Genomic DNA, 15,955 nt, shown 5'->3' on the forward strand with positions numbered 1-15,955 from the left:
GGAGAGGCAAGGTTAGATTCTGTTTGTTGTTGTAAAGATTTTCATTTGGCCAAATTCAGAAATACAAGTCAATCTTTTGGTGGTCCATCACTACACATTGATACTATAAGTACTTTTATTTAGTAGAATGGGCTGCAGCAAGTAGATATGGGTAATATTAGTTATTACAAATATCATGGATATTTTCCTGTTCATGTATTTATGTATTGTATGGTTTGAGCTTACCCTTTCATCTTTTCCATTACTAGGCCCCCAAACTGCTATAAAATAACGATGAAACCAGGTTTGCTTGGTTAAGACGAGGAGCCTTTGAGGAAACACGTCACTGTTGTGCTCTTGTTGGCCCCACACACACACACCAAGTCTGGTAGCTTGAATTTGAGTTTGTGCTTTGTGAAAATATTATGTTTATGCTATGCTCTTGGTATAAAGTATATGCTTGCTTGACATCTCTCTGCTTGTGTTTACTCCCAATGTGTTTGCCCTGCCAAATGTAATATACATATTTAAATATGAATCCTATGGTAGAAACTATGCAGGTTTCTGTCATGATCATCCTTCATGTTGATGCGGGTTTCTACGTAAATAACATCGCGTATGTGCACTCGTCACTATCAGTAGTACCGTGTATCTAGTGACCTGGATAGTTCAGAGCAGATGTTAACTTTATTTAATGAACCACAATCATATGAGGCTTTCTATCAAATTTTTTTTTCTTTACTAAATAGTTTTTCAGATGTTCTTAAGTTTGTGAAAAACTTTCTTGGCTACTCTAGGTTTTGGAATTATTTGAAGGCTATTTTCATCTTCATCAAATTGCTGTACTTAATACTATAAATTTAAAATGGCTAAATTTCCTCGGTTTATGTAATTGATCATATAAATATGTGCTTCTTTGCAGTGTCTGGAAGTTATAATGTTTCGTTGTACTGTATTTGCACATTCGTGAGCATAATTATTTTATGACAGTAAGGGGAAGTGGGAATTTTGCTTGCTATAAAATACGAAGTTGAAAATTATTTGTTGGTTGTTAAATTGTCTCTCGCTATTCCCCTAAATCAAAATAATCGCTGCCATTCCTGCCACCACCTGTAGATGGCAGTTACCTTTCATTTTTATTTTTCTTATATTATAAGGGGGCTGCTTTAGTTCAGTATAGAATTGGTAAGGATTTGCATGCTATATATCTCGGACTGGTCCTGGTAATCAAAAGGTAGCAGTTAATCTGTAGTTCCATGTGATGCTATCTGTTAATCTTTTTGCAGTCATCCCGTGTCATGAATACATTACGGTGTCATGAGTACTGTGGTTTGTGCATTCTTTCAGCAACAGACTGTAACTGCACCATCAACATCGCCAGTCCCAGGCAACAGTGCTGTGTGAACCCACTGTTAAACGGCATCATCCAAATCCTCGTGTATGGTACTTAAAAGGTTTCTGTGTTTGTCGCTTCTTGTGACCATTGCTCATCTGTTTCCCTTGCAATTGTCAAAATTGTACTACTGTAAAAATTTAGTACAATCGTACTAAATGCTGTATTCCTTTCCTAGCCGTTTGCCTTCCCAGCCTCGATCATGTTTCTCTAACAACTCTGCCTTCTTACCCATGACAAGGAAGTTCCACTTAACCCTTGCCTGTTGTACCTCCCCTCAAGGGTGTTGTCTTGACAGAGTGAAGGGGGCTCTTGTGAAACTTATAGAATGTCCAAATTTTCCTTATGATTGTAGATCTTGCTTTCCCCGATGTCCTTTTGAGTCGTTTCTTCCTCGGTAAGATCCTTGGTAAGTCTGATGCCTTTGATATTTGCTCATCTTGCTTATTTTTTGCTATAGTATTGGCATCTTGAGGGGTATTAAGGATCTTTCGAGTATACTGTGACAGACAGTTTCTCTCCCGCCTTGGTGCTTTTTGATAATTACTTGCCTGTTGTTCGCATGCTACTCTTGCCTAATGACATGGCTTCAACTTGGAGAATAATGATGTATCCAAACAGTGAAAATGCTTGAATATTGTTACTGTACTCAAAAGGAACACACACACACACACACACACAGGTACGCATGCCTTCACATTTGGTCTGAATAACAAAAGTCACAAACGTGTGTACCATTTAAAGTACAGCACAAGCTTGGTACACAATTTTATTAAATAAAATTAATTTACATTAAAGAACAAAATTTGCATACGTTTTTAAATTATAGGTACCTAAATCTAGTTATTCAATGCAAATGCTGTAGTTAATAAACTAGAAAGTGAAAAATAGTAAACATCGAAGGGGAACATTACACATAGTATCTGCTGTGTACTGCAGTGTTGAAGAAACCCTGCTACTGGTGTTGATAGATGCTGGCTGAGCCTGCATCCCAGATAATTTCTACGGGTCACCACACCAGTAAAGAAGCAGATGTTTATTTCTGCTTTTCGTTACATTTTGCATCTTGGATCTTGTATATTTTTGTTACTTTTTGAGAATGGACAGGCTAAGGAGTAAATTGATAACCACACATTAGGGGGTTTAGTTTGAGACCATTTTTGTCATCTTTCTTCATTCACCCTTATTTTGTTAACCTGAATCCTATAAGGAAATGTAAATTGTTATACAGGAAGTGATTACATTAATTTTAAATTACTGTATGTACAGCATATCAAAGGAAGTCATGGGTGTACTATGTATAGATTTTTTTAAAGTATTACTTTTTTATAACTTCAAGGTTGGTTGATGCATGTTAATCCCGAGGCCATTGCACTAGTAGTCATTTGCCCATTTTAGTTTTCTATTTTTTATATAAATGCAAATAGTTATAATTAAATTCATTTTTTTTTTTTTGGACAAATGGCCATTTCATGCATACTGTGGCATCCATGGTGATATTTAGCACCCTCTGATTATTCTGCACATTTGATTGTGCTACAAAGCCTTCCTGGTTTGGTGCCATCTTTTGCTAATTACTTAATTCCATGCATACTGTAGATGCAAGAATAGGTGTAACTGCATACTAGGCTTGTATCTAGGCTTCCCCTCTTTCCCAGGGTTGAATGACTCTAGGATGCAACCCTACAACAAGCCGACTAATTTTTCGGTACTTATTCACTGCTAGGTGGACAGGGCCTTAAGTGATGGGAAATGCGCCCAGTCATTTGGTTTCTCCTGGGATTCGAACCCAAAATTCTTGATTGTGGATAGAGAATGAACCCAACTATACGACCAGGACCTTACAGTACTGCCTGGCCCCTACAATTATAATGCATCTATTTGGATGTAATGTTAGGTAATTACATAATAAGCAATTCAAAATGAAAGAACTAAGTGTAGTTAAAAGATGAGCACTGCGCTCGTTGTGTTCTGTCTTCCCAGCATTGTCGTATAAAGCTTTGAATATATACATACTGGCAGTTTTGGCCTGATGAGGTTATCATGTACTAGTGACTTGCAATTGTTGAATCCTTATATTCAATCGCAGGTAGAAAAGACACATTTCTGGATGACATTTGCTAATGCAGCTGTAGCAACCTACTCATTTTCCCATGAAACGTCCTATGAGCTGTGGCAAGAGCAGAGTTAAATGTTGTATAGGTGTGCATATTACATTTGTAGATTTATATACAGTACTCGGTCTTAATTATGTTTACATATTTATTAAATACTAACAATGCATTATGTAAACCAAGTCAAGCCAAGAACTTAAAATCGTCTAAATTGATCATTAGTCTTCACCTCTACACCACGAGTCGGCAAATTGTGTGTCTAGTCTTCCAGTGCCATACTGGTCTCCTAGCACACGTCAACTCTTCAGCTCGGCTAGTGTGTACATACTGTACTGCGTAAACAGAAGTTTTTTCCGTGCACAGGCGAGGTGACGATTTTGACTAACTGCACATTGAGGGGGTTAAATATTTTCCACTAGTTTCCAAAGTATATGTTCTCAAAAGGTTAAGTAATGTATATTTAGTGTGTAGTCATCCTGCATAGTTTCTGCTGGTACCGATATGTTGTACTGTAGTACATTGGTTGTGATCTGGGAACACATTGTGGAGGAAGTTTAAAACATGATTTAATTTTCTAACACTTATCATTATTGTAATCCCAAACTCTACCACAAGCCCATTTAAAAAAAAGCATTGATTTATAAGTGCTTGTTATTAGCTTTGAAATATACATTTTGCTTTACTATTATATACAATGCTATTTTTTATAACTAGTTTAATCTGGGATCAGTTCAACTAATATAGGATGGGGGGGGTGCAAAATGTCTCCATGCTTTGAAACTTTAAGGCACATTTTTTAATATAGCAGAATAAGGCTAATAATCTTGTAGCCCCCAATACTTGACACTGTTGGTGGTCAAACATACTAGTGTAATCTGGTAATTTTTTGGAGGGTTCCAAGTCTCTAAGTATAGTACAGTATCAAATATCAGTTGCCGTCATGCAGAAAAAACTTATCAAAACACTTATTGCAGTCTTCCAAAGATAAAAGTTTCAAGAAACTTAACAAGTGTGGGAAAGTAATGATCATGCAGCTTGTGCAGTGGAAGTATTGTATGGGAGGATTCCATGGTAAATGGAAATGTTGGTCTTGCATGTCATATTGCCACAGTAATGAATAATGATGAAACTCTTGTTAGCTTCATGGAAAAACTGGTATTTGCAAGTCTAATGAATGGCTTGTTTAGAGCATTGTCTTGTATCTGAAATAATAATAAAAAGTAAGGTTTACAATATAGTATACTATAGTGACCTTATTTTAATAATAGTACAGTATTTGTTTATGGGAGGGCTCTTCGTGGCTCCCTGGCAAGCTCCACCCAATTCAATCCACACAGGCCCTTGTGAGTAATGTTTACATACCTGGGGACCAAAGGCCAAAACAGTCTCCTGAAGAGGTGCAAGGAGCAGGGTGTTGTAGATATGGTAACAGAGGAGGCTGCCACAAAGGTGGACAAACCATAACCTTCAAACAGCAAGGCAAAGCATAGAGAATGGGACAGCAAAGCCATGTGATTCATGAACCACTTGGTTGTGAAGCAGTTCTCTTGTTAGTACCACCTGTGTACCATCAGGGAACTGTGCACCTGGGCTGTTTTAAGTATTTAACATTTAGTGAGTGGCACCTGTGCTTGGTGTTCTTGCTTCATGTACCCTTTGGGACCAGGTATGCACTTGGCAGTTTTAACACTTTCGCTCACCCCGCGCGCCACCCCTCGACAGGGCGATATGGGCCCCAGCGTGTCACGGAAGCGCGCGTTAATTCCGAAAAGTGTATACTCTCTTCAACTTTGTCACCTCAATTCTCCTTCTACGAGAATAAATTTGGTATCATTGTGTTCGCAATAAAATTCTCTACAGCACTAAATGCATATAAACTCCAAAAGCCCGGCTAATTACCCGCAGCAAACAGAGAAAGTGCGAACGAGTTACCCGGGAGCGCGCAAACGGGATAAAATGTTTTCACTATTTTCACTCTGGTCACCTCAATTTTTGTCCTAGGTCTTTCATTTTGGTCTCAATGGGTTCGTAATAAAATTCTCTAGAGGAACATTAGCATATAAAAAAAAACACCTGGTCACGCTCCAACCGCCGACGAGTTGAAGACGGGCCACGCGTTAGCCGTGAGTGAGCGCTCAGAGGCCTTCCTACTACACTCCCAATTCCCACCCTTTTCAAGCCTTTCTTTCGCAATTTTCTTCCTGGAAGGGCCTTGTTCATGATTACTATCCATCGTGGAGTAAGCGTAGATAGTTTCTAAAGCCGCAGTAAGAAATATAGCCACGGAAAATAGCCGAAATGTTCACACGTTTGAGATGCGAGGGGAGACGACATTGGTCACAACAGTGGAGCAAAGACAATGGGCCCACGGCGTGTGCCAAGCCGCCTGAGGGCCACGAGGCTCAACAAAGGAAATGGGAAGACATCGGCGCACATTTTAAAACCAGTCCCCAAAAAATCGGATACAAACCTGATTTTTGGCGAATTTTTAAAGTGGATGACGCAATGCTGCGTCATCCCCGGCATTACCGCCAGTAAACGGATGACGCAATGCTGCGTCATCCCCGAGCGAAAGTGTTAAGCTGCAAGTTTGAAGAATGTCTCTTGGTTTGAATATACAGGTATTCTTGCTGCCTCTGTCACATCACCTGTTTGGTGGGGAATACATTATACAGGTACCTTGAAGCCTGCAACATTCATGGTCACTGGGTCTGTTTCAGCAGTCTGATTCTAGGAGCTTGGCTTATCAGGTGGCTGCTGCTTTACAAGCCCGGTGTGTAATTACTAAAGTGTACAGTAACTAAAAGATGAAATGCTCATGGTGTTCAGTCTTCCTTGTACTGTCTTGTAACACAGAGTTTTGGCCTTCACCACCACCTTGCCTAACTTGTTCACATCTTTTCTCGTTTAGGGGTAATCTATGATCTTCCTACTCCTTGCACCTCTTTAGAAAAGGCCAGATTTTTGTTTCTGGGCTTTGGTAGGCTCGTGACTGGCAATGGCCTGGCGTGAACTGAATTGAGTGGAGCTTGCCAGGTAGCAAGGAACCACAAAGGAGGCCTTCAGAGACATTTCCTTATTCAATGCTGGTTTTATGTAGTTTGGCCGATAATAAATGGAAGATCAAAATTATAAACAAAAACACATGGGAGTACACATGATGGCTCTGATCATTTATGAACTACAACAGTGCTCATTATTCAATCTCAAATATCAATTTGTAAAATTAAATAATGTGCCACATTGAGTTGTAAAGGAAGGGGGGGGGGCGTTAATGGTCTTGTGTAAAGTTTGATTAAATAGTGGAGTACAAGAGTTTTATAGAAATTAACAAGTTGTGGTGTAGTTTTTTCTAGTTTTGTACAGGTAACTTGGGTATCCATATTGGCCTTGACCCAACATGATTTTTAAATTGACCACCATCACAGTGAGAACTTGTAAGTTTATATATAATTTATTGATCATAATTATCCAAATAACAGACCAAATAGTCCAGATTCAGTACTAGAGCAATTTGGATAAGTTACCTGGAATGGCTATGGCTATTTTATGGTAGTAATTTAAAGTACATTGTAATTACTGTAAAATACGGTAAAATTACTGTAATTTTTATTTAAAATTATTTTACAGTAATTTTAGTTCTAGATTAGAATACAAATTTATGAATGACTTTTAAGATGTTAACATAATATTTAAGGGTGGCATAAATGTTCATTTAATATATGGTACATTCAAAATATAGTAATACTGTACTGTCTCTTTGGCTTGTATTATATTTTCCTCATTAGACTTTTTAGGGTATTTACTTAACCAGTACTGTACTATATTGATCATAAAACTACAGTCTTGCATTCATTATGTAGATGCTTAATGAATGAAAGATGATTTGATCTCCTGTTGAATCCTGTGTAGAAACATCAATGAACATAAATTTATCCATTGAGTAAATGTAGTAAATCAACAAACAATTTAATACTTCTAGAAAAGGGGTATACTGTAATTTTCTTTCCATGTAACTTTTTAAGCCTGGATTACTTGTGCTTCCAATGTGGCCAGTGCTACGTACTGTGTTGCTTCCTGGCTTGGTTTCTTCTTGTCGTGATTACCTACTTATTTCTTGTACCAATAATGCACAACCAGTTAAGAATTTTTTAATTTGTCCAAGTCATTTTACTTAACCACTTGCTTTGCCTCTATATTACTGTAATCTTTTAGTCAGATGTTTGGCAGAGTTCCCCTTCCCTCCAAAAAAATGCTAAAAAATATTCTGGGCTGGCCCTTGGTAACTTCTTGGTGCCACTGATATCCACAAAACTATCAGGCCTCTAGGCTTTCATGTTTGCTGAACACCAGGACCAGAATCTGGTTTCCCATAAACATGGGGGGAGCATAGCTACTCAAAGCAGAAATGCTCATAAAGTATAGGCAAAGCAAAACACATTATGTATTCTGAGTAAAGACAGGTGGAAATGGCAAGGGCAGTGGTAGTTTTGTGTCAACTAACTATATGCTAGCCCCAGTAGATGAGATGGTTCAAGTCGCCCAGATGTTTTGCCTGCCTGCCTCCTTACTCGCATGCATAAAATCGGACATTACTCGTCTTCGAGGATTGGCACTGTTTTTTGGAGCAAAAGTATGATTAGTGTTTCTTTGGACCTTGTCTTGTGGGGATAGGTGCACATAGTTATGTGCTTGATGTTTGTAGTTCTAGTACAGTTTACAAAAAATTCAGTTAGATCTTGATACCATTTGTTTTTATTGCTGTTCTGCTTGTATCATTTATTCTAAATCTCATTTTCCTTTCTCAAGTTATTCTCATTCTCTAAATGTACTGGTATAAATTTATTTCCATAGTTTAAAGAGTAACTGCCTCAGATATTCTAAATCGGCCAACAGTATGATAAAGTAATAGTGAATTTGATACTGTAATAGATGTATGATTATTACAAGAGGTATTATAAATTCTCCAGTACTATGTTTTTCTTAGAAAAATATCATGCAGAGAACTTAATTCAGAAATTAAAAAAGAAATTAAGACAACTTTAAATTAAAATTTTATAGTAAAAGATAACATGTTTACCGATTTTTATGCCTAATGGTAAATTTTATTTAAGCACAGTAGTACTGTACTTTACTATATAGTAATATAATAAAATTATAAAGTTGCCAGTATCCAGTCCTTGGCATCTTAATAATGATGATGAAATCTGTTACACTTGTTCTCGTGGATAAAAATGGAACTACAAATGCCAGTGACCCAGAGTATACAAGATACCGATTCAAATAATTTTTACATTAGATACCTTTTTAAGTTACTGTAATATCAGTACCTTGTATACTTAGTTACTGGCATATTTGATTTCACTTTTAGACTAAATATTAGAACCTTGCTTTTCCATGATTTTATGAAGGTTTTTAATTGCAAAGTTTCAAGATATTTATTTATTTATATAAAAGGTGCATTGGGATTGTGAGGATACATAGCATAGTAATTACATTCTTGTAAAGCCACTATATATTTTATTTAAGCGTTTTCTTGTCAGAAGTATAGTTCTAAACTGCTGGACTACATGGGTAAGTACCTAGAAAGATACCTTGAGGATAAAGGATGTGGTTAAATACTGGCATCAGTCTCTCATGCCAGTACTGGGGGGGGGGGGGGGGGAGGAATAAAAAAAAAGGGGGGGTTACTATTCACACACTTTACTATCATGTCAAGGAATATCAAATCCTTAGCCCATTGTCATTACCATTACGCCAACATCCAGGAACCATGTACAGTATATTATGATGGTATCGGAGTACTGTACTGTATTGCTGAATAATATTAAAATAACTGGGGAGGGGGGTGATTACATTGATCGTAGGGTCCTGTAGCATATTGGACTGTATTGTCGGCTCACAACTGAGGATCCAAGCTTCCATCTCTGGGAAGGAGAGATGATTTGGCACGTTTTCATTTACCTGATGTTACTTCTCTTCCTTTAGCAGTAAAAAGGTACCCCGAGAGTTAGACAATTGTTGAGTTGCATCTAGGTCAATAGTTTGCCAAGGGTGATCTCAATAAGTATAAGTACAGGCTCCTTGTCCCCGACAATTGGAAAACTATAAAATACTTTGGTGTAATGCATTCTGATAAAAATGGACGATTGCTCTGTCCGGAAACCGGCACCCAGAATGTCTCGCTTTGTGCAGTGCTTTATATCGGACCACCTATGTACTTTTGGTCACCGTTTTGAAGCATTGGATCACAGAAGAGATTGTCATTTTAACCCTTGCACTGCTCACCTATTTTCGGCAAAAACGTCTTGGTGCAATTGTCAAGGACATATTTTTGTTATTTTTACAAATGTTCAGGTAAATTTAATGTCAATGTTTCCAAAGTCAACTATTTACATTTCAAAACACAAATAGTGATGAAAACATTAAAAAACATTAATATATAGCCAAATTAAAAAACAAAATGCACAACTCTCTGAGCGCCTAAAGGCGCTTTGCGCAGTGCAGTGGTTAAAGCAGAGCATCTTTCTTTTTATCGTGCATACCGTGTTTCTGTAGAGGTATTTATATTTTTAGCTCCGATTTTAAAAAGCAAAAACTTGATTAGTTGGCAGATACTGGTGACTTGACCGTATATTGGTAGAGCATATTTTTTTTTACTTTGTACAGTGTCCATACAGTTTAATAGTATACCTGCCTGGCTTAGTGTGTCATGTGCTAAAGTAAAAGATATTTATTGTATGAAGCTTCTATTTTAGAATTGTCAACATCACTTTGGAGAAAATTAGGTTTCTTTGGTATTATGAGACGGCTATACTATATACTTTTATTTTATTTTATTTATTTTATTTATATATATACAAGAAGGTACATTGGGTTTGAGAGAATACATTGGATAGTACAGTATTTACATTCTTGTAAAGCCACTAGTACCCGCAGCGTTTCGGGCAGGTCCTTAATCTAGCAGATAATTTTAAGTAGGTAATTTCAATCAGAATTGATAAATGAAAGATACATTACAAGAGAAAAATGAGATGAGAGAGATAAGTAAGTATATTAAAGCACATTGTTATACAGTATCATTACATTAACAGTTTTCTTGCTCTTTATTTTCAAGGTCATTTAAGTCTAGGCTCTAGTCATCGAGCTTGTGGTAAGTCACTGAAGAAAGTTTAGTACTGCTTGTGTTGCTTTCCTCCGTCAGTAGATGCAGTATATGTGGTGCAAAAAGATACACAATATAATTTTTCTACTTTGATGCAAGTCTTATATCTGCCCGTTTTATTTGTGTGTTATTTCTAAAAATTTTGTATAAATGTAATATGCACTCTTAATTTATAATAAATCCATTGAAGAATAATGCCTTTTGTGAAAGTTTACATAGCTGGTGAACTTGTACTTCACCACATAAATGTATAGTTTTATATGTTCTCATATCTGGGATCTTTTTTTTTCCCTAGGGTAGTGGACTTGGGTTAAAATCTATTTTGCACACTCGTTTTAAAATCGTGGGAAACATTTAAGAAAATCAATAGGTGTAGTGGTGTAGACTTGGGAATACCAAATGTGGGGGTTTGAAGCCTCCTTGTGGTGCCTACTGATTTTCTCATTTGATGCATCACATTGTGATTTCATTGTGCATGGGAAACTAATCTTCTATATTCTGATTTATTTGATGCTTAAATGAAGCAGCTGACATTTCCTTGCGCTTAAAAAATGGGTAGAATTCATTTTGTTGGACAGAAAGCCTGTGTACATATATTTATATAAAGTGTATACAGTACTTAGGTCTGTATCAAGTAACCCCCCCCCCCCTCCCTCCTTTCCCTTGGTTGAACTACTGACCCTCCCCAGGATGCAACCCCACAACAGTTAGGTAACTCCCAGGTACCTATTTACTACTAGGTGAACAAAGGCATTAGGCAATAGGGAATGTGCCAAACTATTTCTATCCTGCCTGGGAATTGAACCCGGGGATCACGGCTTGTGAGTTGAGCTTCAAGCTACTGCACTAAAAAGAAAAATTGCTTTGGTATAGACTTCCTAGAAAAATACACGAGAAAATGGTATTCATTGTCAAGCTAATGTGAAAGTCTAGAAAAGATTGAGACAAGTAGTTGTGGAATAAATAGCAATTTAGCAGTTCCACGGAAAACCACCTTGGTTGTGAATTCAATTGTACCTTGACAAGCCAGATGGCAGTGGGAAGTCCATCTGCCGACCAAAAGTGGTACAGTAAGAAATGTCTCTAGAGCAAACGTCTTGATAATGGTTGACTACTGACATACTAATTCTAAATTATTGAAAATGCAAAGAGTTTGAAAAATTAAATGTATTCTATTTGGTTTTTGGAACCAAATTTTCCTAGGATGTAATGTACACTACAGTGTAACCTAGACTTATTGGCTCCTCATTTACATGATCTTGATTATTATGAATGAATAAATATGGTTCTCCAAATCAAAATATATTTAATCTGGTAAAATAAGTGGAGCTTAGACTGTTGCTTAAACAACTAGATCATCTTGGAGTTGGCAGACACCCGTGGAAAATGCAGTAAAATGATGTAACCTGAAACTCTGTATATTGGCTTTATTGTTGTAGATTGAGCTACTGGGAACAAAGTTGCAAGTAGCACGGGCTATGGTGAGTCCGTGGTGGATTTGCTTGGCACAGGAGCGGGACTGTAACTGTGCACTTTATGTACATTGCTTGCATATGAATTCACTACCGTTTCATATATGAAATTTATATACTTTATACAGTTATACAAAATTTATATAAATTTGTATCTAAATTTATTAAATATTTTATAATTTATACAAGATTTGGTTCCTGTACCTTTATCCCTCCGGTCCTGCTGTTGCTACAGTCCTAGCCATGGAGTAGTCCTACCAGGAAAAGGGGGGTCCTTCTGCTTCCTTGATGGCCAGCTCGGCCTTGGTTTCAGCCGATTGCTTGGTATCCGAACAGAGCAATCGGCTGGGTTGGCTAGTGTTTTTCAATATCTCTTCCGCTTTCAGAATATCAGTCCAGTGACATAGCTTGCTGGTTTGAACTTCTCCAGGCTCTTCACATCTGATTTCTATTACATCTTTATTGCCATCTCCAAGGTGAGTAGGTGACTGATTTGATGGTCTGCTACCTATGCTGTCTTCATGGCAGCAGTATTAGGTTTCTTGGCAATGTTTTTCTTCAATCCAGGATTTGACTATTTTCCTGTTGCTGCTCGCCTCCAGTTCTAGAGCTGGGAGCTTCTTGTCCTTCGGCAGTGTGGTTTGTCCTTTTGCCCTGGTGGGCATTATTTTCATTCTGCAGTCATCATTTTTTTCTGACAAAGAATGATGCAGTGGGCTTCCAGAGGGGTCTTTTGGTTATTGATGCTCAATTGGTTCAGACAGGGGGTGCATCATGTGTTGTGACAGTTCTGCCACTTCCTTTGTGCCACCGATTCTGCCTCGGTGGATGCTTTATGGGTTGATCGTTTCCTTGGTTCCCTATTCCAATGCTAGTCTTTCTCAGATCTTTGTGTCAGTCCAGCCTGCCAGCCTGTTGTCTACTCTTGTGCCCAAGATGGCTAGTTGCTCTCACAACTGTTTGCTAACATGTCCTGGATGTTATTTGGGTGGTGGGGTTTTGGTAGTCTAGCAGGGGATCTGGTATTTACTTAATATTCCCAGACCGCATCATGCCTGTGTTGTCTTTGGTCGTGTCACTAGACCTGTTGTCTTGTCTGTCATGACTGGCAGTGGTTTCTCCTCCTCCCAGGTGATTCCCTTGGTAGGTGTCATCTGCACATCTGTTCCAGAACTGGTGTGAAAGGCTGAAGGGGATGGGGAGCTTTGACCCCCCCCCCCAACTGTTGGGGAAGGAGTAATCTAACAAGCCTATGCTTGTTTTGAGACATTCGATAATTTCTTTACATTGTTGTTTTTGGTGCTTCTGAAGCTTCAGCTTCTTCACATCCATCAGTGGTCTGTATTGGCTTGCTTTTTTGAATGGTTTCAGAGTAGTGATATTGTCACCTGATCTCTGCACCTCTGTAAGGGGGGGGGGGGGGTCCAGGTTCTGGCTCTGGTCCCTGGTAGATAGGCCAAACAGAACTCTACAGTTGACGTGACCTGGTAATTTGGAAACACCTCGGCAAGATAGCTTTAGGGAGCCACAGAGCTCGCCTAGAAAGAGGCAGTTCATTGCATTAACCCCCCCCCCCTCAACCTCGGTTTGACACCACCTGGAGACGCAACATTTTGACTCGACTGCATTCTTTTGGCTTTCATGGCAATCATTCTTTTCCTTAAAATAGCTTCCTCTCATTGTTCATTTAAAGTGAGTCGATGCTACTTTCTCAGCCCTTATGCCCAGCTCTCCTCTTCCCTCCAATGTTGGTTTCAGCTTGCAATAAGTTTAACTCATGATTAATTGAACAACATTTACCATTGGCTTTTTGCTTAAGTGTTTATCAGCCCATAGTTGAGTTGGTAATATAATCTAAAGATAAAAAATAAGGGATGTAAACTTCTAGGTTTAAATTATTAATTTAAATTGACAAAATATCCACTACATATCTGTAATACAATGTGAAAGGTGGGGAATGAAAGATTTATAAAAATTTTACTGCAAACCATTACTATATTTTTTGGTTTGTCCACACCATTGTGTTAATTAAGGTAATTTTCCCATCATTTAGAGTTGTGTACATTATATGTAAACTGTACAGTTTATGAAGTCTCAAAATTAAGTATTAAATATTCCTTGTATGGCTGCGTCAGTGAATACACCCCCCCCCCCCCCTGCATGGATGATGCTAGGCTAATACTGTATACTTGATGTGGATGATGCCCAAGGCATACAACACCTCCCCCCCCCCTATCCCTAGTGTATGGGTGATGCCCAAGGAAGACATGATCCAGATGTGCGAATGATATTCCAAGGAATTCAATCCTGTGCCCCATTGTTTGGACGATGCCCAAGGACTGGAACACCCCCTGGTGTATGGAAGTGTGTTGGGTTGGTTTCATTACAGAGCCAGTAGAGATGATGGCATCACACACATTCAGGTAAATTATTTGATATTGGGTTTATTATTTAGTCTTGGGTTTCCTTCTCTTCACTATGGTATCACTATTTCTCAAGGTATGGTTATTTATTTAATTGGGTATGATAAGGAATTGGTATCAGGGAGATCAGTAAGGTATTATCATGCATCTTTGCTTCCTATCCTTTCATAAAGATTTTGTCGACTTAAGCAAACTATTACTGTACTACTAATGGGATGTTTGGTGCACGTGTATTGACTAACTTCAGCTTAATTTTGAAACTTTTTTTTTTTTTTTTTTTTTTTTTTAAAGGTGATCTGTGGTTAGAACATTTGTAAAGGTGAGAAGACTTGTCAGTGTTTTTCAAACTCTCATTTTATGGCTAATATGCCTGGTAGATGTTGGCACATGAATGGTTTTTGGCTTTGAAATTACAAACTTGTGTACTATCTCAAAGCACTGAATATTCTCTGGAATGAAGATATGAAAAGGAATGCAGTGGTCAGCACAATTGGTTCACACCTAAAGTCATGGGTTCAATTCTCACAGAACAGATGTTTGGAAGTTTTCTTTCCCCTGATGTGTCTGTTCACCTAGTAGTAAGTACAGTACCTGGGAGTTTGGTAACTATTGTGGGTTGCATCCTGAAAGTGGTCAGTTGTTGGCATAGGGAGACCTTGATTAGTCATAATCTATACATGGGGAAAATACTTGGACTGATCCCTGATCTGTCACTAAAATGTCATACCATAGTGAGACACACTTCAGTGGGTATGTCATAACCACAATGAAAAGTAGAGATGCCACAAACTTAATTAAGAATAGTAAACGTCAAAGTTTCCATGAATTTTCAACATACTAATCAATATAAAATGTTACCAGGACAAAGGAGGATGTACAAGGTTAAGCAGGTTGTAATGGCTACGTCAGCCTCTGGTTGCAAACGGAAGTAACCAGATTGATCGTGGGGTCACAAAAAGCAAAGCCAAGCCTTGGGCTGGGTTGTGCGAGTTACATGTATACAGTACTGTATATCTTTTTTTATATATATTTGATGAAAAGAGCAAAGGAATTTCAGCAGATAAAACAAATATTTATAGAGGTAAGAAGAAATTTGGCCATCCTAAAGTAATGTACCCATGCATAGGTTAGGCTTTTGGATTGGTTATGTATTATTAGTGCAAGGTACAAAATCAGTCCCAATATATACTCGGTTACAAAAGTTAATGTAAAATGCACTTCAAAGCAATATAGTAAAACCCGTGACTTTTAGATCTCATTTTAGTACTAAATACAGTACATATTAATCTTTTTCCGTTCTCTCCTTCTCGTGCACCCTGAACTGCACCAAAAGTTACTTCTACTGTATGTAGCATGTTATGGTATAATTTAAATAACTACAGGACATACAGATGTGGAAAAAAAAATCT

At 37.9% G+C, this 15,955-nt stretch overlaps 1 protein-coding gene across 6 annotated transcripts in view; it reads left to right on the forward strand.

The window, feature by feature from the left end:
- Positions 1–15,955, forward strand: part of Gpdh1 (Glycerol-3-phosphate dehydrogenase 1) — a 57,184-nt gene that overhangs the window by 36,498 nt on the left and 4,731 nt on the right. Inside the window, exon 10 of one of the 6 annotated variants that reach the window (XM_069332288.1) lies at positions 249–1,422. The exons of 1 other annotated variant lie outside the window; for it this stretch is intronic. In XM_069332288.1, coding sequence (XP_069188389.1) covers positions 249–297 — 49 coding nt within the window. In that variant the 3' untranslated portion in view covers positions 298–1,422. Of the gene's footprint in view, positions 1–248; positions 1,423–10,603; positions 10,640–15,955 lie in introns of all 6 variants that reach the window. 4 more of the 6 variants (XM_069332281.1, XM_069332306.1, XM_069332312.1 and 1 more) reach the window with 4 other exon arrangements.

The sequence above is a fragment of the Procambarus clarkii genome, chromosome 4 (genome assembly GCF_040958095.1).
Source record: "Procambarus clarkii isolate CNS0578487 chromosome 4, FALCON_Pclarkii_2.0, whole genome shotgun sequence".
Taxonomy (NCBI): domain Eukaryota; kingdom Metazoa; phylum Arthropoda; class Malacostraca; order Decapoda; family Cambaridae; genus Procambarus; species Procambarus clarkii.